This window comes from Herpailurus yagouaroundi, unplaced genomic scaffold (assembly GCF_014898765.1).
Source record: "Herpailurus yagouaroundi ecotype Mexico unplaced genomic scaffold, PumYag 205, whole genome shotgun sequence".
Lineage (NCBI taxonomy): Eukaryota > Metazoa > Chordata > Mammalia > Carnivora > Felidae > Herpailurus > Herpailurus yagouaroundi.
The window spans coordinates 15,034,677-15,057,957 of record NW_024412436.1 but is presented as its reverse complement, the minus strand read 5'-3'; the positions used below and the strand labels follow the sequence as shown (position 1 = coordinate 15,057,957).

Here is a 23,281-nt window from a genome sequence, read left to right as displayed (position 1 = left end):
GTGTAAACTGAACGTCGGCCCGCGGCCGCGGCTGTAGGGAGGCCCCCGACTTCCCACGTGGGCCACTCGGACGTGCGTCCCGGACCTCGGGGCGAAGCGCCCCCGGCTCACCTGCAGCTCCTTGTAGAGGCGGTCGAGCTCGGCCGCGGCGCACCTGCCATCGTGCCGCCCGTCCAGCCGGCCGTTCCTGAGCACCTCCAGCTGCCTGCCCAGCTCCTCCACCTTGGACACGGCCAGAACCAGCTCCCTCTGCTTCTGCTGGAACAGGCTGTTCATCTGCTCGATCTCCTCCACTGGAAGGACAAGAAGAAAGGCAACCGGGGCTGGAAAGAAAACTACGAACGAGCGCTCCCAGGCAACCTGGCTTTGCGACGAGCCTCGGGACACAGCGCAGACATTTCAGAAAGGCCCCGAAGCCTTCTCTTTCCCAGGCGGCTGGAATCGGCAGACGCATTCTGAATGAGCCTCCCTCTGGAGGGGACTCTGGCAGGACCCGGATCTCGAGTATTAAACTGCAAACTTGGGCAACAACAAAATTTATTTAGGCCTCTGAACCTGCGCTTTATAAAAGCGGTAGAGGGAGTCGTTAAGTCACTAAAATTTTAATTAAGTGGTATTGTAACAGACCTACTCTATGAATAAAAATCCTTCGTCAAACTTCCAGTCAAAAAGTATTTAGAGGGGAAAAAACCCAAAGAAACCACCAGGACATTTTCCAAAGGTGAGTCAGGAACCTTGTCGAAAGCGCCCGGCAGCTGACTCCTATTCACGGGTGTCCGAGCTGCAGGGAATTCTGCTTTCCAGCAACTCGGAGGTCCCGTCCTGCTCTCGCCCCTGGCCACGCCTGTCGCCGGCCCCCGCCCGGCCCCCGCCCCCACACCGGCCGCCCCCGGGCTCCGCTCACCGAGCCGGCCGTTGCTCAGCCTCTTCTGCTCCACGTGGCCCCTGAGCGCCCTCACTTTCTTCAGCTTCGCCTCCTGGCTCTCCGCGATCTCCTTCAGCCTCTTCAGTTTCTCCTGCTCCGCAGTCTGCTGCTGCTGGCGCTCATCCTGCTGTTTCAAAAACTTCAAGCGCTGCTCCTGAAGACACAGGCCAGGGTCAGCACGCCCTTCCCAGCAGGTGCGCCACAGCCCGGAACGAACCCAGACCAGCCCGCGAGGCACCCGCTCCTGGCCGCAGCCCTCCATCCTCACGGGGACAAGACCCAGGAACGAGCACACTTATTCCCCGTGGTTCTCGTGCCGCGAGCGAACAGCCCATCCGGAACTGGTTCTCACGGGCCGTGGCTACAGGTTTAGGAGAAGCTCACACAGAGACACGCTCGCTACAAAGGCGGCTTTGGAGCCAGATTGGGACTCCCAACCCACGTGCTGCCACTTACGGGCTCTAAGACTGGGCAAACCGCAGAACCTCACTGCCTTCCTCAGCTCTGAAGTGGGGCGACCGGCAAGGAGCGAACCGTGAAATGTGACTCTCTTCACACAGCACCTTGCACAGCTAGTGCACACTCAACACACACTTAGGAAAGAGGTGAAGAACCACTTAACGCTCTAAAAAACCAGAGCGTAACATTCTATCATACGAAAATTTTTAACTGAAATCGAGTAACAGAGTCACACAACTTATCATCAAGAGTAACCTCAAGTTAATATGCCTGAAACAGAAGTAACACAAAATAGTTTCGAAGTAAGTCCCCAAAATTGAAGATTTGTTCTATTACTCAACCTTATTTTTATCTATCAGCACAGAACCTGACGCAAAGCTTGATCTCACGAACCGTGAGATCATGACCTGAGCTGAAATCAGGAGTTGGATGCTTAATCAACTGAGCCAACCAGGTGCCCCAGAACATGCATTTTTTTAAATGTTTATTTTGAGAGCGAGAGCGCGCATGAGCAGAAGAGGGGCGAGGAGAGAGGGAGAAGATCCCGAGCAGGTTCCACTCTGTCAGAGCACAGCCCGACATGGGGCTCGATCCCACGAACCGTGAGATCATGACCGGAGACAAAATCAAGAGTCAGACACTTAACTGACAGAGCCACCCAGGCGCCCCCAGAACATGCATTTTTAGCAAGACCCCTAGGTGATTCATATGCACACTGAAGTATGAGAAGCAATGCTACAACGGATTTTGAAGGTGCTGGTGCCTGGCATCAGAGACAGAAACGGACACATGGGAGTCCTGGCACTATGACAAGGAGGGCCCCAGGGCGTGTCGCTGGGGACCTCACACGCCAGACCACCACTGGTACCCTAGCTCCAGTGAACTTACAGTCACTAAAAGACTGGTCAGGTGCAGACACTGAGTGTTCAGACCAGGGACGGCAGGTGAAATCCAGCCTGCTGTTTTTAGAAGTCCAGTTTTTGGGGGACACAGCCATCCATTCGTTTGCGTCCACGGCCATTTTAGTGCTACAACCATAGAGCTGAGACCGTTAGCCTGCAAACCCCAAGATACCGATTCCCAGCCTCTCTGGAGGAAGTCTGATGACTTAGACCAGAAACCTGTGGCCGGCAGGAGAGGGAACAGGGAGACTGGTCTGGAAGGTAATGGAGGCTTCTTTTGTTTTTTCACCTGTTCGAGGCCAGGATGAGCATTAGCCTGTGGGGGCAGGATGTCTCAGAAGAGGGCAAACAGCCGGTTATCAGTGTCACGACACAGAAGGGGACAGAGTTAGCAGGACTTGACTATAAAGTCCTTCTCGCTTTAGCAACCAGTCAGGACAAGGCCAGTCCAGAGCGGTTCCCACCAGCCAAGTGGAAGCGTTCCTTACGCTCTTCCTCTGTTACCGATACACGACAGGAATAATTTTGCTCAGGATTGGGGGTCCAGCGATCCTGAACGCGGGGGATGATCTAAGGCTTTCCAGAAAATGCTGCAGCAAAGAGAAGCAGGCTCCGGGAAGCAGGAACCTCGTGGGCTGCAGTCTCCTCGTGTGTCTGGGAGGCGACGGCGCACAGCGTGAGCGGGCCTCACTCACGCATCAACGGCGGGCCCGCCCGTCCTCCAACGAGACATTACCTTAGTGGCCAGCATCTGCTGCTGGGCCTCAATCTGCTGCTGCTGGCGGGACGCCATCTCCTGAAGCTCGGCCAGAGTCAGATCCATCCCGGGGCTGCCAGCCTGCAAACGAAACCACAAGCGCTCCGGCTACCACGAAATGATCACAGAGACCCTCCGCGAAGGTCTGCTTAAGCCGCACCTGAACCCATCACGCCAAAATCGGCCGTTTTTCTCCCGTAATATTAACGAGACCATTAAGTTTCATGTTAACATCCCCACAGTGACTTATCACGTTTAGACGTAAAAGGTACCAATAGACCAGCGCTCTTCAAGTTATAAATGTAAAAGTAAACAGTTTCAGTAGTCGGTGGCCGAAATGGAACTACTTAGAATTACCTTGTTCTGTAGTTAATTTATACTAGAAAAATAACATTTGATCACACTAAACATGACACTGGGGCACCAGCGGCTAACCTAGAACACAGTCATCACAACGACCTTTAAAAACATGACACTAGCGAGGCGCGCCTGGGTGGCTCAGTCAGTCAGTTAAGTGACGTGATTTCTGCTCAGGTCATGATCTCATGGTTCGGGAGTTTGAGCCCCACATCGGACTCCACGCTGTCAGAGTGTGAGTCTGCTTGGGATTCCCTCTTTCCCTCCCTCTCTGCCTTCCATGCTCCCTCTCTCTCTCAAAATAAATAAACTTAAAAAAAGGGTTTTTTTTTTAATATGACACTAGCATCAAAAATATTCAAGATACACTGAGTTATGAGGGACAAACAAGATGTCTACTCTCAAAGCATCTACTCAACACGCTCCTAGAAGTTCCAAGCCACGGTAACAGAAAAGAAAAGGCCAGAAGTTGTATCCAGTTTGGAAAGGAAGAAAGTAAACTGTCTTGACTCACAGAAAACGTGATCTGTGAGGAAAATGCTACGGAGTCTACAAAAGAGCCGCCAGAACTAGTGAGGTGTTTGCAACATTGCAGGATAAACGATCAGAAGGCAAAAATCAACTGTATTTCTATATACTGACAACCAGAAATTGAGGAAAAATTTCATGTTTACTTATTTTGAGAAAGAAGGCACATGTGCACAAGCGCATGCATGGGGAGGGGCAGAGAGGGAGAGAGAATCCAAACTCAGGCCTCAATCTCGCAAACCGTGAGATCACGACCTGAACCCAAACGAAGAGTCAGATGCTTAACAGACGCCACCCAGGTACCCCACCTAGAAAAAGCATCTTTAAAGGCCGTTTCCAGTAGCACAGAAACCATGAAGTACTTAGGAATAAATTTAACACGATGCACAAGACCTGCACCCTGAAAACTCACAAACTGCTGAGAGAAAGGCCTGAATGAAGCCGGGGTAAGTGACATGCTCGTGAATCAGAAGCTCACGCCCACAAGATGACCACGCTTCCCGAACTGACCTGTACACTCGGCAAAGTGAACTCCCAGCAGGCTTTTTTTAATTCTTAAAAAGGGATTAAAGGTTATTTTTTATTTTAGAGAAAGAGAGAGCGCACGAGTGGGGAAGAGGGGTGGGGGGGTGAGAGAGCAAGAGTGAGAGAGAATACCAAGCGGGCTTCATGCTCAGTGCAGAGCCCGACGTGGGGCTCAATCCCACTAGCCTGGGATCATGACCTGAGCCAAATCAGGAGTCAGACACCCAGTCAACTAAGCCATGCAGGCATCTTCCAGTAGGCGTGTGTGTGTGTGTGTGTGTGTGTGTGTGTGTGTGTGTGTGTATGTGTGAATGAACAAGCAGATTCCAAACTCCCATAAGGGAGGGCACAGGATCTAGAACAGCCACAACAACCTGAAAAGGAATAAATTTAGAAAAGTCACACGGCCTGACCAGAAGACTTCCCCATGCTCTGGTGACCGACACAGCACGGTCAAGACAGAGGAACGGGGAGCACGGACAGACCCCCACGTGTACGGGGCAACGGCCTTGAGACGAAGATGCAAGGCCCTGGAGCGAGAAAGCACGGCCCTTCCAACAGGCATCCAGCTTGGTCACCTGGACGTGCGCGTACACAACAGCACGAGCTCGAGTCCTCGTACCACAGCCAAGTGTTCAAAGTGGGTCATAAAATTAAATGTAAAAGAACACGACAAAACTTCTCAACTGAGCGACTATCTTTTATTAAAATTAGGAACACGGCACAGACCAGGGAGAATATTTGCAAAGCATATACCTCATAAAAGACTCGGATCCAGAATAGAGTGCTCGAACTCAGTACTAAGAAAGCAAACAAACCAACAAGGAAAAGTATAAACAAAAGAGGCGAACAAATATGTCACCACGTAAGACACACGGGTGGCAAATAAGCGTGTGCACCACAAGCCGTCAGAGAAACACAAGGTGAAGCCTCGGGGGACCGCAGGGCCCCGGTCAGCGACAATTACCAGGACTGACCACACCAGATGCGGGCGAGGACACAGAACAACTGGAACTCTTGGACGGGAACGGAAAATAGAACAATCACCTTGGCAACCAGTCTGGCAGCTTCTTAAAAAGTGAACACGCCCCTGCCGCGTGACCCAGCACCCCACTCCTAGTAGCTGAAGAGAACTAAAAGGACGTGCCCGTACACAGACTAGGACCCAAATATGACAGCTGGATACAGACTAACCAGAACCGGCAATAAGCCCAACATCCGTCTACGGTGGATCAGCATGCTGTGCGGATGGAGGGCGTCCCAGCAATGAAAAGGAACCAACCACTGACCTCCGGGACGGAAGGGATGAAAATAGCTATGCTGAGCACATTCAGACAAAAAGACTATATACTGGAGGATTCCATCCATGTAAAGTTCTGGAAAACACAAGTAATTTGTAGCGACAGAAAGCAGACAGGGGGTCCTTGAGGACGGGGAGGGAGGCAGAAGGGAAGGTTATAGAAGGACATGCGGAAACCCAGCGTGATGGACACTGTCACTATCTTGACTGTGGTGACGGTTTCACAGGTGTGTACGCGTGTCAAAACTTACCAAACTGTGCACTCGAAATATGTGCAATTTTACTGTATGTGGGTCAACTATAGTTCGATAAAGCTGTTCAAGAAGAACCCAGTGAGGGGGGAAGATACGCTGTGTCGAGATGCACTCAAATCCTGTTAATGGCTGAGACCGCTTTTCATCATCTTTATATGAGCCTTCCAGCCCCGTAAGAGAAGTGTAAGATCTAAGAGAAACAAGGAGAATTTGGGGAAAGAGGAGCAAATGGTCTGGATTCTCACATAAATTTACCACAGACTGGGGAAAGATAACGAGGCGAATCCCTAACCGTATTACAAATTCTGAGCTCTGAAAAGAAAATGTCTACCAGGTGCCCCCAAAGATACTTACTAAAATTCATTACTTGCTCAACATTTGTTTTGTTCTGAATGTGAGGCATTTCCAGCATCTAAAACTGCTCTCGACAGTCACCCATGCCGAGATCATTAAAATCAATCCTTTGTATGAAATAAATTTACAATAACCTTTACAGAAGAGGGCCATCCTTCATAACCCATTGGAGAACAAAGTAATAATGAATGCGAGTTGAAGGGCAAAACAGCAGATCACTGGCACACGTGCGGCGCGGATAGAAACAAAAAAACGATCACTCACGCCATTCTCCTTCCTTCGATGTTCACCAGGAACTTTTACACCGTTTCTTCTTAAACTTGGATCCTGAGACCTTGGTCCACTCACTAAGCACAAAATTCAAAAACCAGGCATTAATACTAAAACGGACAGGTGCCATAAGGAGCAGGTCACCTTGGGGTTGTCACTATCGCTCCTGGATACCGGAAGCAGAAAGGACGCCATAAACAAAACACCTCCCATCATTTGTTCACACTGCTGCTCCTGGCTCTCCACTTAGCTAGTCGGTTGTGAGATCAACGACTTTCACCGAAAGAAATAAGTGAAAATTAAATCCATCCTTCCCCGTGCTCATCAGGTGTGTTTGTAACTTCCATTGAAAAGAAGCAACTGAAAACAGAGTTAAGAGCCGTCTTGAATATTTTTGGTTTACTGGGGACATTTTATGGTAGTTCGTAAGTACTATGAACTACTTCCCCATTTATTTCAGTAAAAAAATTTCCATTTTCTTAACTTGGGAAAATACTAACTAGAGAACACTGTATATTCTGCTTTACTGGCTAAAAAGAATTTTTCTGGGGCCTGAAGCCTGCTTTGGATTCTGTGTCTCCCTCTCTCTCTGACCCTCCCCCGCTGGTGCTCAGTCTCTCTTGCAAAAAAAAATAAAAAAAAAATTTAAGCGGATACAGTGTAAGAAATTTGTAATTTGAAATATCAACAGCTTTTTAAATACAGAAAATTAAGCTTATATCTGTACTTCCCGTATATTAGAAAACACAGATCTCCCAAGAAATTTTAAATTAAAATTTCTTTTCAATTAAATGTCTATTATACCTACTTGAAGCTCAGCACAGATTCCCGCGCCCATAAGTAAACGTCTGTCCTCAGAGCCAGGTATCACGCGGACACCTAACGCAAACGCACTAGCTTTATTTTTAAAACACTGTTCAGTTCTCACAACGCGGCTCAAGTCATCTGTCACAATATTTCCACAAGAAAAAAAACCTGCCACTTAAGAGCAATTGCTTTCTTCACCACCTCAAAGAGAGGGCATGCAACCAGTGTCTCGTTAGCATGTTCAGGACTCAATCAGAGTCAGAGGCCCAGGTCCTGGGCCAAGGGCACAGGGAAGAGGGCGGGCGTCCCCTAACCCAGACTCGCACCTCACTGGCGGATGCCGCTGCGGCCCAGTTCGAACGCTGCGGGGCCCTGGTGTGTGCGACAATGTAAACGGCTCCTCGATCTTTGGACTGGGCTTCTCACCTTACAGACACACTGAGGCTGTGTACTGCACTCCTATTTAATAATTTACCCACGACCTACCCAGGAGACATGGGAACTGTTGGGTGAAAAGGTAAAATTCAACTTATTACCAGAGGATGTGTGCGATAATGTAAGTAAAGGACAAAACAAAAATGCGATTGCAGACGCCAATTTACAACTACAAGAAAGGCGGCTCGGGAACAAAATAAGTGAGGGTTTAAAGGACACCTACAGACAGCAGTGAGGATGGAGAGCGTGTGGCCAGCCTGACTGAGGGGTCTCGGCTGTGCTCCAGGTTCCGCCCCAGACGTGTGACCTCGGGCAGGGCAGGGCAGGTCACCTGCGTGCCCGCACTCTCCTGCAGTGGGGACGAGGCCACACTATGTCACACGTCACACGCCACACGTAAGCATTTCTAATGGCTGGGCACCACGCGGGCGCTCGGATCAAGGCAGTAAACTCGAGATGTTATGTCACATGATAGCGAACACCTGTTTCCTACGTTCCTACTCACGACAGTAATGTCCTGAGATCACAAACCCTCAAGTTCCCGTTTTAAAGGTTCTCACACTTTTAGAAATACCTAGTACTCCCACTTATCGGGGGGCTTCCCCCAGGAACAGAGCCCCTCAGGGTCCCCAGGACGGCTCCACCCTCAGGGTCCAGCCACGGTCGGCCCGGCATCCCTCCGCTGGCGTCTCCTCCCTCCTTACCTCATCTGCACGCCCCGGTGAGAACCCTCATCCCCACAGCTGTGACCACCTGACCCCCACAGCCTCCGTCCAAAGCCCGCCTCTCAGCCCCTAACCCTGGCTCATCTCCTGGCCCAAATCCCCTACAAGTGCTCTCCCTCTGGGATCCTGAATTTAGACGGTCTGGGTTCGGACCCTAACTTCCCGTCACTGCACCTGTTCAGGAACCCGGGAGCCCAGTCTCCTCCCCTGCCTAGCCTCTCCCTGCAGCTCCCCTCCACCCCTTCCCACCAGCTCAGACGCCGTCCGTGTCCTCCTCCCGATCGGGCCGGCAAAACCCCAACTCTGGGGCAATCTAACCGTCTTCTTCCAACATCCAGACTGCAGAGCCCGGCTAGAAGGAAAGCCCAGGGTCTGGGATCCGCGGTGTCCCGAGTCCGTGGCTGACGCTCTTCTGTTCCCTGTGACGGCTCACGTGGGCCTCTGTGCCCCCCCCCCCAACCTCAGAGAAGACGACCAGAAGCCCTTCCTCCAGACCCCACACCACCGCCAACCGCATCTGTCCTCTCTCCCTCTGCACCCGGGAGAAGGTCTCGCGGGCTGAGGGCGCCGCTCCTCAGGGACCCGCCAGCACACATCGCCCCCCCCAAATTTCCACCTCCTGCCCTAGGGACTCCTTTCCGCCCGATTCTCCCCTCTTCAAGCACCACAAATCAAAGCAAACCACACCCTTGGCTCCCTGGCGGTCAGGTTTTGGCAGCTGGGCCGTCCTCAGGCCTCTACTCCCTCCCTCTCCTGCACCCTCACTCAAGTCACCAGGCTCCCGACACCCCCCACCCCTTCCAAAGCAAGCAAAGTCCACAGCCCTGTTCAGATTCACACGACGCTACCCACCTGTGTCCCTGCCGGGGGGCCGTTCGTGACGAAGGAAGAAACGAACTTCGTTCCTCTGACTTCCAGACCGCTGCAGAGCCTCAAACATGCGCTCGTTATCAGCAACCGGACGCTCTATGGGAACAAACACATCATGCGACCTGCAGGTCCAACGGAGGGCATTTGCTCCCATCCTTCGTGCAGATTCTGCTGATGGGAATACTTAGCGTCTTAGATAACTTTTTTCCCATTAAAAGAGCCCTTAGATGGGGCACCTGGGTGGCTCGGTCGGTTAAGTGTCAGACTTGGGTTCAGGTCACGATCTCGTGGTTTGTGAATTCGAGCCCCACGTTGGGCTCTGTGCTAATGGCTCGGAGCCTGGAGTCGCTTCGGATCCCGTGTCTCCCTCTCTCTCTGTCCCTCACCCCCCACTCTCAAAAATGAATAAACTTCAAAAACATTTTTAAAAAGTAAAATAAAAGAGCCCTTAGAAATACAGCGTCACAGATGCTCCGCACAGTCCGTGTCCAACCGGGGGGCACAGGAAAGAGGAACCGGTCAGGGCCGGCCGCCAGGAGCACGGGACTCTAGCTCAGTGCCTGAGGGACTAGCCGCCGGTGACCTCGAGGGGTTTCTGAAGTCTCAACTGCGACACAGGATGGTCTCTGAGGTCCTTTCTAACTCAGACGTTCTAGGGCTCTCGAAGCATACAAACAAGAAATTAAAAATAACTTTCCAAACGGCCTAGTCTTCCTATTAGGCTATTTTTAAGTTATAATTCTATAAACTATGTTTAAAAAAAATCAGACATCCCCGTTTCCTAACAAAAGGCTGCTTACTGCACCGAAAACACAATAGACCCTTGAGTAACGGCTACGACCTGCCCACGTCCACTTATGCGGGAGTTTTTTTGATAGATACGGGGCAGTCCTGTAAATATTCCTTATGGCTTTTTGTTTTTTTTACTGTTTCTTCACTTTGAGAGAGAGATAGAGAATGTGAGCCAGGGAGGGCAGAGAGAGAGAGAAACAGAATCCCAAGCAGGGTCTGCACGGTCAGTGCAGAGCCTGATGCGGGGGCTCGAACTCAGGAACCGGGAGATCATGACCTGAGCCGAAGACGACACTTAACTTACTGAGCCCCCAAGGCACTCCACGTTCCTTATGATTTCCTTACTAGCATCTTCTCTCTAGCTTCCTTGACTGAAAAACAGTGTGTAATACACACAACATACACAACATGGGCTACCGGGCTTCCCGGGCGACAGCAGGCCGTAAGCAGTTTGGGGGTAGCTGAAAGTCACATGTGGGTTTTCGACTGTGCCCCAGGGGGCCGGTACCCCAACGCCCCACATCGTTCGCTGCATGTCTATTCGGCCCCTCTTCCGGTGAGACCGACAGCTGTCAAACTTTTCTAGAGACAAAAGGACACAGCCAAACACTCTCATAAATGCGAAATTCAGGAGAAACCATGGTTGTAAGCTCCCCTCAAAATACCTTGTCATCTCCAGGATCTGGATATAAACACCAAACCTACTGCTCGCGGACACAACTGCTCCCAATCAGAGCAGCTCCAGTGATGTCAGTGTGCTACGTACTCAACGTACGTGAGGACGTTGAAGCGGCCGGCGAGAACTCGGCGCGCCTGCCAGTAACCGAGACCACGATGCCAGCACCTGCAGCGACCACAGGGCGGAGAACAGGCAGCCCGTTTTGTGGACTGACCCTGAACTCAGTCCCGTCAGCTCCAACAAAGTACAGTTGTGCTTCCAGTCACGGTGAAACAACACGCGGAGTTCAGAGGTCCCGTCTCTTCCACAAGCCACAGAAATTCTAAGACCCCCCAAAAGGAACACCCCTGACAAGAAAGACACCCCCAAAAGCACTTCTGAGCAGACCTTCCACCTCCTCACCCAACATAGGCACACACGCACGCGCGCGCACACACACGCGCGCGCGCTTTCAGAAAAATGAGATGAAACCCCCAGGCTCCAGGAGCCAAGAGACAAGTCAAGGAAGTGAAGAAACCCCAGTCCCCATGGGGGGACTGCTCAGCAGGTCTGGGAGCCGGGGTCCCGCTGGCCGGGAGGACTGACCGCAAGTGCAGGAGCACACTTCGGGTTCTGCAGACCCCCTGCCCACATCCCCTGCCCCAGGTGAGCGGGGCCTGCCATGGATTCCCGGGAGGGATCCCAGGGAGGACGGTGAGGTTAGAAGGCTAGTAAAGGGCAGAGACAGGACTTGATACCCAAGATCTTGCTCCTAACCACAGCACCACACCAGCAACCCTCAAATGAATTATGAATTCACTACAACCCATCCAAATGCCAATAGGATTTTTCCTGGAACCTTTTAAGGTCCTTCTACATTGTATTTGAAAAAAAAACATATAGAAGAACAGCTCAGGTATTCTTTGAAAAAACAGGGGTGCCTGGGGGTGGGGTGGGGGGTAGGCTCAGTCGGTCAAGCCTCTGACTCTTGATTTCGGCACAGGCCCTGATCTCACGGTTCGTGAGTTTGAGCCCCATGACAGTGCTGAGCCTGCTTGGGATTCTGTCTCTCTCTCTGCCCTTCTCTCACGCCTACACATATTCGCTCTCTCAGAAATAAACAAATATTCGAAAACACAAAAAAAGCAGAACAATGAAATGCACACCTGGCTCACCGATCCCTAACACGCACTAAAACCACACAGTAATTAGAACAGTTTGGTTCTGTTGTGAACAAAAGACACAAGTGACTGACGGAAGCTGGCAGGAGTGAACCTGGCACGAGATCTACCACGTACACAGAGACGGCTCACATCGGGAAGGAAGAGAGCACCGATCGGAGGGGCACTCAGAACAACTCACTCTCTGTCTGGAGACAAGAACCGGCCCCCTAACTCTCACGAGTCACAGACTGATGGGGGAGGGACAGAAACCACTAAAACCAGCTTTAACGGACCAGGAGAGCGGGTTCACAGCCTCGAAGTAAAGAAGAAGCCTTGTAAATCACACAGAGAGACCCGGGCTGCAGAGTAGTTGGTTTTGGTTTTAACGCCTACAGATCAAGAGGCAAAAAAGCCAAGGGAAACCTGAGCAATGGCTACAGGGAAACAATTCTCTGAAAATGGAAACCCAGGGGGGTGCCGGGTGGCCCAGCATTTACCCTGGATCTCAGCTCACGACCTCTCAGCTCATGGGCTCGAGCCCCACCTCAGGCTCTACACTGACAGAGCGGAGCCTGGAGCTGCTTCGGATTCTGTGTCTCCTCTCTCTCTGCACCACCCCCGCTAGCTCACGCTCTCTCAAAAAGTAAAATAAAACATTAAAAATAGTAATAATTTTTAAAAAGGAGCAATTACGTGGAGTACTGAGGGATGGGAGTAGGGACATGCTTCTATTCTGTCTATATTATTTCCTCTTTTACAAAAAAGAATACGTTCAGGTGCTGTCATTTATTTTAAAAACTAGAAGAGGAGGGGAGCCTGGGTGGTTCAGCCTCTGACTGATCTTGGCTCAGGTCATGATCTCGAGGTTTGTGAATTCGAGCCCCACGTCAGGCTCTGCGCTGACAGTGTGGAGCCTGCTTGGGACTCGTCTCCTCCTTTCTGCCCCTCCCCCACCTGCTCTATCTTTCTCCAAATAACTTTAAAAAACTAAAACATAAGTTAGAAGACAGAAAATCTTCTAAACATCATCATCACATAGTAAAGGGAACTCAAGTGAGCAAGACACGAGAGAAGAAAGAACAGGTAGAATCAGAGTTTCCGGGAGACACTGAGCCTCGGCAAAGAGAGGGACGCCTCTTCCTCTAGGAAAAGGGAGGAAGGGCAACCGGGTCTGGAGAGAAGGTGAGGGGTGCACAATGGGTGCTTCCGATCACCTCAGTAAACCATAAACAAGGTCACTTCTGATGCAAGGAGGCTGCCAGAAGCATCCAGCAGTGCGCGGATTCACTCAGGAAGTGCTCACTGAGCACCGCCAGACCCCAGGCCCTCCCCTGAGCCGGGCACACCAATGACAGGGACACACAAGGCCTCTCCTCTTAGGGAACGACGTTCAAGTGCACGTGTGTGGGGCCACGGGGATTAAAGCGGCAAGAGACGTGAACGCTCAAGAACCGGCGTGACGTGTCTTAGCAGAGGGGCAGATCAGGGTGACATCACGGCTACTTCAGCAGGAGGTAACGTTTCAGCTGAAGTCCAGGCGGCAAAACCTGGAGGGAGAGCGACACAGGCAGTAAAGGAGCCGGCGCCTGTGGCCCTAAGGAGGGAAGGAGCGGGGATCATTCAGGAACACCAGAGAGCCGCAGGAGGACGGGGAGGAGCCAGTATCCGGCAGCCACAGTCCAAGATCAGAGTGCGGATTTGATTCTAAGCAGAAAGCAAGTCACTGAGAAGAGGAAAGTCAGACTACCATTCGGGCCCCTCTAGCAAATGGTCTACTCTAGCTCCCCTGCGGGGGGGAAGGGAGGAAGTGAGCCGGGGAGAGGGCACGAGACCTCTAGGATGCCCACCCGTAAGCGAGTCGACCAAAGGTGACCAGGAGGTCTTGCCTGGGCCACCGGAGCATCGGGAACGGCGTGGACCCAGTCCCCACGGTGTGCGGCCGGCGCCGGGACACCGGGGGGCGGGGGGCGCTCATGCAGGCTGCACAGGACTGAGGCACAAATGACGGAAAATTACTCCATCTACAAACTCCTCAGAGGCAAGAAGAGCAGGCTGTCCCGCTTCAGAGCTACAAAGATACAAAGAACTAGAGCGAGGGAGTGATCTCAAAGCTTAAAACAATACCCAAGACCTCGACCCCCCCCCCCGCCCCACCACGGTGACGCCACACCGACCGCGTTCCCTAAAAACCTGCAAACACGTGCAGAGGGCGATGCACTCGGGACGCCTCACATCTCTAACTCAGTCAAGTCCAAGCACCCAGAAAGCACCTCGTGAGCACCATACGGTTTACCGGAAGCTTCCACCGGTGCATCACCTGCCTGTCCTCTGACCGCGCACACCATGGCGGCTTCAGTGTATCGCAGGGAAAGAAAGAGCAGAGAGGCTTTATGTGTCACACCACAGCTGGACGGACGCGCTCCCGACGCACGTGTGCCGCCACATCTACAATCCAGGAACCACACGACGCGGCCTAAGGGGCGCGCGGGGTGCCCGCCTCGTACCCGAGCCGCAGCGCACTTCAGCCAGGTGGCACTCGCTCTCTCCAGGTTCTTTGCACAGATCCACCACATCTCGGCACGTGGTTTCGGGGGTCACGGGGACCTCGGTGAAGTGCTGCTCGTTGTCGCTGAGGAACACGGTGAGGAACATCTGCCAAGAGAGAGACAGCAGCTGTCAGCGTCCATTCCTGTCCCCAGAGTCCCCGTCCGAGTGCGTATGTGCTGGCAGCCATCCCCCCCCCACGCCCGCCCCCCCCCCATGCCCCCCGCGGCACACAGCCTGCAGAGCCCCTGGGGTCCCTGGCGTTCGGTCAAACCAGCTCACACAAAAGGCCAAACCGAGTCTTTCTGTGACGCTGTCTGTCACCTGTTTATCATAGACTCATACGGTTCGTGGTGTGTGCCCCACCCGTCCTGGAAACAGAGCTGCCCACCAATCCCGAGGGCAGCCGGGCCACCACACGTGCGCAGGCTCTTTGGAGGGAGACCTAGAACGTGACACGTACCGCTCTAGAGGTGGGGAAGGGAAGCAGGAGGCAGAACACGGAGGGGAATCTAGTATTTACACCACGCGCGTGTATCACCTACTCAAACCATTGTGTTTTTGGGGCGAAAACGTTTTAATCAAATCAAATGCCTATGTTACAGCCTCAAGTCTCCATCGACGAGGTACGAGCAGAACGACTCTTAGGGTAACACTTGGCTGACCTCGTAAACACTCGGGCAGCAGAGGCTGGAATCTAACCCCGTTTGCAAAGCCTCTCCTTCTAAAAGCAGACGCTGTATCTTAACACTGATAGAGCAAAGAGTGCAAACTCTCACACCCTTTCAATTACCCCCCAAAATGTCGTCCGTTCCCAGCCCAGCCACGCAGGCAAGCGACCCTGGCACCCTCAACTCCGGGGGTGCCTCCTCCATGTCAGTCGACAGGCATCAGGATAAAGAACCACCTCTAAGAGGCCCAACTGCGGGCATCCATCCTGTGGAAATACTTCTCCAAAGAGAAAGGCAGAGTCGTTGTCACGTCAACCCGTGGACCAGCACGCCTTCTGTAAACATAATTAACCACCACTAAGCACCGCGAGAAGTTCGGGTTATAAGGCCACCCAGCAGCAGCAGGAGCAGGACGCGCACTGCGCGCACGAGGACACGCGAGATCACGGGGCAGTCCCGGCACCCACAGCACCCGGCTGCCCCTGCCCAGACACCCTCGCCCCCCAGGCTGGATGCGACAGCCACAGCACACGTTTCCCTGCAAGAAGGCAGCGCAGGACGCCACAAGGGCTGGGTCGGGACAGGGCACACGCACGGCAGGACGCACTCCCCAGGCACCCTGCAGCCCCTCCTTCGCCCCGCCTGTGTCCTCTGCAGGGCACAGTCCCCCCCTTCGGACAGTCCAAGCTCTCAACGCACAGGAGCACGTGCACGTGCAAAGTAACCCGGAAGACCGGAGCGCACGAGCAGGTAACCCAGAAACGTTACAACAGTGGGCACCGTTGCAACAATACGTAGGACATGAAAAATCCTGCACCCTCTCCCAGGATGAGCTGAGAAGCTTCCAAGCTAACTCTATCCGGTTTTCACACCCCGACGAGCTCTATTAATAAAGACACATGGTTCCAGGCCTCACCCGGCCAGAAAGGCAGCCCGTGAACGCACACCCACGCAGCCTAGACAGAATCACCAGGGCAGATGACAGTAACGGAGCTGGCACTCGGCAGCGTTCCCCACACCAATGCTCTCCCTGAACCTGAGCGCCTCGAAAACAGGAACGCTTTTACCGTAAACAATGGGCTTAAGGTGTCCGTTAAACTGCAGGAACGTTCTGTGCGCAGTCTGTGCCCTAAGCACACCGGGGGCTGCGACAGGTCCCAGCGCCTGGCCCGGCCCGCGTCCCCCTGTGGGACCTCAGAGACTCACGTCAACCCTGAGAGCTGGAGCAGGCACTGTTTTCTCTTCATAAACAAAGAGGACTCACGGAAAAGGACCCGCCTGGCCACTAAAATGACAGTCAACTCTGCTCTTCCGATCCAGCCTTACCCTTAAGGCTGCGGCCTACGGCAGGAAAATACCAGGAAAACTGGGAAATGCTCTATGCGCCAGTCACCCAAACTTTACTATCTGGGAAACAACAGCTTTGTTTACTTTAAGCAGGATCACAAGTAAGAATGACGAGAGGCTGTTGCAGGTTACCAACCCCGAAGAGCCACAGCCCTGGCGTGAGGGGCGAGTGCAGAGGCCAACCCCACGTCTACCTACCGCGTGCAAAGAGGTCCTCTGGGGTACGGACTGCAGCAGGTGTCCCGAAGTCCTCGGCCGAGAGCCGGGTGGCACTGCTCCAGACTCCTGGGCAGGAGGTCTGGGCTCTACCCCCAGCTCGGTTAATAATTAGTTAGACCGCCTTAGGGAAATCACATCACTGAATCCCGGTCGTCCCCTTCAAAGTAAAAGTCTTCGGCACCCAAACGGCTCAGGACAGCTCTCTACAGCAGCCTGCAAGCCACAGGCAGCAGTTCAGGCACCAAGTGAGGGCCGTGCATAAGGAGATATTCCGTAGACAGGACCAGATCTGGTGACAAAATGGAGGGGGGGGGTGTAGTGCTGCGTGTGAACCCCCCAACTCTGCGGATGCAGAGTAAATTCAGGAGGAGGAAGCAGGGCTTTGCGGCTGTGGCTGCATCAGGTGGGAAGGTTGTGTGGATTAGCTGACTTGTGACCTGCGCACACCACCAGCTGCCCCCGTTACCAGCACCCCCCACTGCCCCGTGTCCGTGACCCTCCCACGCAGCACGCATGCCGGGTCCTGGGGGCCTGTGCACCTGCCCTTCCGTCTGCAGCCCACCAAGCTGCCCCCCCCCGCCCCCCTCAGGTCTGCACTCAAATGTTGCCTTCCCAGTGAGGCCTTCCCTGGCCACCCTTCCAGAAAATCCCAATACCACCCACACCCGCGCACATACTCCCTGCTTTGTGCTCTCCTTGGCATAGTCACTAACGTAGCACACATTATATTTACTTAACTTTCCTCTCTCCATCTTCCATTCCAGAGGGTCAGCTCCACACGGGCCGGCATTCTGACGGTCAATGCTGCACCCTCAGCACCCTGCACGGGGCCTGGTGCGCACCAAGCACGCAGCGGCGGCGTATGAACGGATGAACCCTGGAGCTGGTCCTGCATGTCGCAGAGCCGCCTCGGACAGCACAGCTGGACACGATGCCGGACGGAGACGAGGGAGTGTCCATCCGCCATCACCTCCACAGCATACACCACGCCAGCCAGCTTACGTCTTCAACATCCTTCCCGTTCGTTCAGTACTTACAGGCCGTCAAGCGAACAAACTAAGTCCTCAGGTGGAAACCACCTTTAATAAACAGCGAACACTCGGAGGCAAGGGCAACAAAAACAAAAAGGAACTACTGGGACCTCATCAAAATAAAAAGCTTCTGCACAGCGAAGGAAACAATCAGCAAAACTAAAAGGCAACCGACAGAATGGGAGAAGATGTTTGCAAATGACATATCAGATAAAGGGTTAGTATCCAAAATTTCTAAAGAACTTATCAAACTCAACACCCCAAAAACAAATAACCCAGTGAAGAAATGGGCAAAAGCCATGAATAGACACTTCTCCAAACACATCCTGATGGCCAACCGACACATGAAAAAATGCTCAACATGACTCACCATCAGGGAAATACAGATCAAAACCACAATGAGATACCACCTGACACCTGTCAGAATGGCTCACATGAACAACTCAGGCAACAACAGATGTTGGCGAGGATGTGGAGAAAGAGGGTCTCTTTTGCATTGTTGGTGGGAATGCAAGCTGGTGCAGCCACTCTGGAAAACAGTATGGAGGTTCCTCAAAAAACTAAAAAGAGAACTATCCTACGACCCAGCAATTGCACTACTAGGCATTTATCCACGGGATACAGGTGTGCTGTTTCGAAGAGACACGTTTTGAAGGCACCCCCATTTTATAGCAGCACTATCAACAATAGCCAAAGTATGGAAAGAGCCCAAATGTCCATTGATGGATGAATGGATAAAGAAGATGTGGTATATACATATATATATACACACACACGTATACACATATGTGTATACGTGTGTATACACATATATGTATACGTGTGTACACACATATATGTATACGTGTGTACACACATATATGTATACGTGTGTACACACATATATGTATACATGTGTACACACATATATGTATATATGTATACACATGTGCGTATACAAATGCATATATGTATACACATATGTGTGTATATATGTGTATATACACATACACAAAGGAGTATTACTCGACAAAAAGAATGAAACCTTGCCACTTGCAACTACGGGGATGGAATTGGAGGGTATTATGCTAAGTGAAATTAGTCAGAGAAAGACAAAAATCATATGACTTCACTCATAGGAGGACTTTAAGAGAGAAAACAGATGAACATAAGGGAAGGGAAACAAAAATAATATAAAAACAGGAAGGGGAACAAAACAGAAGAGACTCTTAAATATGGAGAACAAACTGAGGGTTGCTGGAGGGGTTTTGGGAGGGGGGATGAGCTAAATGAGTAAGGGGCACTAAGGAATCTACTCCTGAAATCACTGTTTCACTATATGCTAACTAATTTGGATGTAAATTTTAAAAAATTAAAAATTAAAAAAAATAATAAACAGCGAACACAGCACATAGCACAAAATTCAAAACAGAGGGGGTCGTGCGGAGAGGGACCCCCACCTCTGGGAGCACAGGGCAGGAAGGAGGATGCAGAGTGAACCTGGAGGGGCTCAGGACCACAGTCCTCCAGTCCACACGCATCTGCACGGTCCCAGTCTGCAGCCATCTAAGGGGAAAGGGAGCCCAAGGGCCTGGAGGAAGGGCTGGGTCACACCCGGGGCAGAGCAGGGTCAGCGTAGAGAGAGCAAGGGACAGAGGAACCAATGAGGCCACTGGTCCTCATGCCAGGGTGTGGATAGAGGGCTGTCCGCCACGGGCTGCAGGGCTGCACCCCCAGCGCCTGCGTGGAACCGGGAAGGGGGCCGAGGGTCTGCGCGTGACTGGAAACCACCATTCAAAGGCCAGAGCAAGGAATGTGGACTCCAGTGGAGAGCCCACTGGAGGCAGAGGTGCCAGTGGTGGCCAGGGTCGCGGTGAGGGACCACTGACAGCTACAGGGCCTCTCTAGGCGTGATGAAAATGCTCTGGAATTAGTGTGCCAGTTGCACAACAGGTGGAAAGAAACCCCTGCAGGGCACACTCAGAGTGGTGGTATGTGAATTGTATCTCCATTTCTCTTTTTTAACAAGAGGTCATTGGAGGATTCCAAACAGGGAGGTGAAGTGACATCACTTAAATCATTCTGGCTACTACGTGAACAGACACAGGGGACACGCAGCACCTGCAATGGACGGTGACCCGAGCGGCAGGGAACAGCAAGGGTGGTGAAAATGGCTAGACGTGGACAGATCTGAAGGCTGGGCCGGGAGATGTGCTCAACAGGAGGCACGGGGCAGGGGCGGGATGTGAACGCGGGGCAGGGGCGGGAGCCTGGATGTGAGGAGGTCTCAGCACCTGGAGAGCCTCAAGGAGGGGAGGAGGGGGCCGGCAGGGGGCCGGCAGGGGAGCGCCCACGGACCGGACCATCGGGGTCAAAGGGGAGCTGCCTACCAGACACAGGGACTGGCCAAGGAGGCTGCAACACACACACACACACACACACACACACACACACACACACACACGACCATCTGCCTGGGGCGAGAGGACACGAGGCCTGAGGGGCCAGACACTGAGGAGCACCGAGGGCTGTGCCTGGAGCTGGCCCCGTGACCTGCAGACACCCCCCCCCCCCAGAGAGCAAGCACTCCGCCAAGGACTGAGGCACCACCAAGGAAACAGAAACTACCCCAAGGAGTGTGAGGCCCAGCAACCAAGTCAAGAGAGTGTTTCAAATGAAGCCCAACGAACTCAGAGCTGAGAACTGACCCCGCAGCTCCCCCATGTGACACTCTGGAGCCTCTGGGAGGACAGGCAGAGAGGGACTGGACCACAGACCCCGAGCGGAGGACGCAGACACAGCACCGCGAGGCCTCCAGAGACAACCTGGGTTTATTCGGAGGCCTTTTCAGACAATCATCCAGTATCAGGAAGGAGTTTACCGGCCAGCACATTTAGGCAAACAAAGTCTGCAAAAGGCCCTCAGTTCTGGGTCCTGATTGAAGGCCAGAAAGCCTGGACACGAGGTACCTCAGTCCAATCGCCCTACTTCTTACAGAAGAGATCTGTATTAAAATGCAGTGTCCCGTTAATGGGCCATTTTTCCTCATCTCCTAAGGAGTACTGAGGCCAGTATTACAAAAAAAGATCAGTTTCATCTTGTTTTGTTTTTAGATCTTGCAATCTGAATGGATTCCAATGGGTTAAAAGGCATCCCAAGGGAGAGTCCTTGGGGAGTAAAGAAGATCCCACGTCCTCAGTCTCAGAAAGCATAATCCCTTTCCTCCAGCATACTAGAACGACATGGGGGACGGACAAAGGGCTTTTACTGGGATTCATGGGGCCATTTTGCTACACTTAGCCCAGTGTATGCCGAAAATGCATATCCACATGGCTGGAACACGTTTACGAGGGCACTGCTGAAAAAGGCAGGGGAACAGACCTTGGCCCTTTTAAAGACCTTGGCCCTTTTAACCCCTCCTCAACAGCCAACTATCGATATGTAAATTACTGTTGGGCCAAAAGAAAATCAGTGCATCCTACAACCAAGGGGAGTCTTGCTTGGTCACAGTCCATCCCCCCCCCCCCCACAACGTCCTGTAGGCGGGATACAGCATGGAGGAGAAACTGGGGAAGACAGATCAGCTCTCGGAGGCAGAGTCAAGCCTGGGTAGGAGCCACTGCTCTCTGCACCTCACAAGACTGACAGAAAGTAGGGCTTTCTGTTACCAGTCAAACAGCCAAAACGCGGGGCCAGGAGATGAGGCTTCTCCTGGCCAACAGGGTCAAAAGATGAGGCCTCTCCTGGCCAGCTATAGGAAACTGAGATGAAGGCCACCTTTTCCTCCTCCTTCCTATAGATGGGCAATTCCCCAACCAAGGCCAATACCCCTTTAGGATGCATTCTGAAAACCTGGCATGATTTCGATCCACAAACCCTACAGAAAAAGGGACTCCTTTTCTTTTGCACCGAGGCCTGGCCCTGATACAAATTGGAGGAAGAAACCTGGCCGCCAGGGGGAAGTTATCACTTACAATGCTATCCTACAGTTTGACCTGTTTTGCAAATGTGAAGGGAAACAGGGGGAAGGTCCCTAGGTTCAGTGTTCTTGGAGCCTTAGAGAAAATCGAGGGACGTACAAGGTCGATCCCGGCCTACTGGCAGCCCTTTCCAAGGGCCCACAACAATGAAAGAAGGGAACTAAGGGCGCCCTGCTGCACCCACAGCAGACCAGAGACAGGGGAGGGGAAGACTTCCACCTCCACCTCCTCCTGCTCAGGTCCTCAATCTACACATCCAGACTTAAAAACCGTGCACTTTTGCTCCCTGCTGCCCACCTTGCCCAGGCCCTCCCCGTAGTGTAACAGCTGTGTTTCCCCTACAAGAAGCTGGGGTGCGGGAAGTGGGGGACACAGGGAGGGACCACCATAAGATTACAAGTACCTTCTTCACTGCGAGATTTAAGACAGATAAAAGAACAGGTACGTTTTCTGATGACCCTCAGGGGTATATAGAGGCTTTTCAGAATATTAGGTATGTCCCTGAGTTGACCTGGAAAGATACAATGCTTTTGTTGAATCAGACTCTTAATGAGACAGGGAAGCGTGGCGGTCTGGCAGCCGCTGAGAGATATGGGGACGAGGAGCTCCTTAATTACCGTGGGGCTGGAGGTCCTTCAAGAACTCCCGGTTCCCTACTGGGGTTCAGGCAGTTCTGCCCCAACGTCCTAATTTGGAACGATGATAATCCCACCGGGGAACCGTATCACTACCATTTCCAAGCTCGTATGTTGGAGAAATTAAAGGAGGTCTGAGGTAAAACCCTTAAATTACGCTAAGTCGGTCACTATTTTACAGACACGGGACGAGAGCCTTCCTGGAAAGGTTAAAGGTTAAAATACGGCTACATTTAGCCGAGACCCCCTGAAGCTGAGATGATTTTAATGGACAGATCTGTCACGCAACCAGCCCCAGATATTCGAAGGAAGCTGCAAAAATTGGCCGTTGGCCCGGAAGGGACCCTGGAGGAGCTCTTTTGAGCTAACAAGTGGATATGTTACAACCGAGATCAAGAGGAGAATCGGGAACAGGAAAGGAGGCCTAAAAAGAAAAATCTAAGGCCTTCATCGCGATCTTGCGTACTATGTCAGATCAGACTTCCCAACCGAGGTCCTGGCACCAAGTGCCATTTACGTGGCCATTCAGAAGTGGAAACCCCATAAGCTGTGCCCCTTGTGTGGAGACAGTCACTGGAGATCTGCATGCCCTCGGGGATCTCAATCTGCCAGGGCTCAGATAACCCGTGTCCCTGAAGGGAATGGATGGGTCCTGGGGGGCTCATCATGGTGGCTGCCCCGAACCAACTGTCCACTGGAAACCCAGAGCCTCAGGTAACTCTGGAAATAGAAGGAATTGAGTTGCTTCTTGACTCTGGAGCCGCCTTTTCTGTCCTCCTTTCCACTCCAGGCCA

At 52.5% G+C, this 23,281-nt stretch overlaps 1 protein-coding gene across 3 annotated transcripts in view; it reads right to left on the bottom strand.

Moving 5' to 3' along the window:
- The window catches only part of TP53BP2 (tumor protein p53 binding protein 2), a 31,574-nt gene extending 14,617 nt beyond the window's left edge, over nt 1–16,957 (bottom strand). For 2 of the 3 annotated variants that reach the window (XM_040451962.1, XM_040451963.1), the window contains exons 1-7: nt 16,842–16,957; nt 14,586–14,733; nt 9,451–9,564; nt 6,626–6,708; nt 3,023–3,124; nt 905–1,079; nt 112–293 (exon numbers count right to left, since the gene is read on the bottom strand). In XM_040451962.1, coding sequence (XP_040307896.1) covers nt 112–293; nt 905–1,079; nt 3,023–3,124; nt 6,626–6,708; nt 9,451–9,564; nt 14,586–14,733 — 804 coding nt within the window. In that variant the 5' untranslated portion in view covers nt 16,842–16,957. The other variant, XM_040451964.1, reaches the window with a different exon arrangement.
- Nucleotides 16,958–23,281: the final 6,324 nt, after the last annotated feature.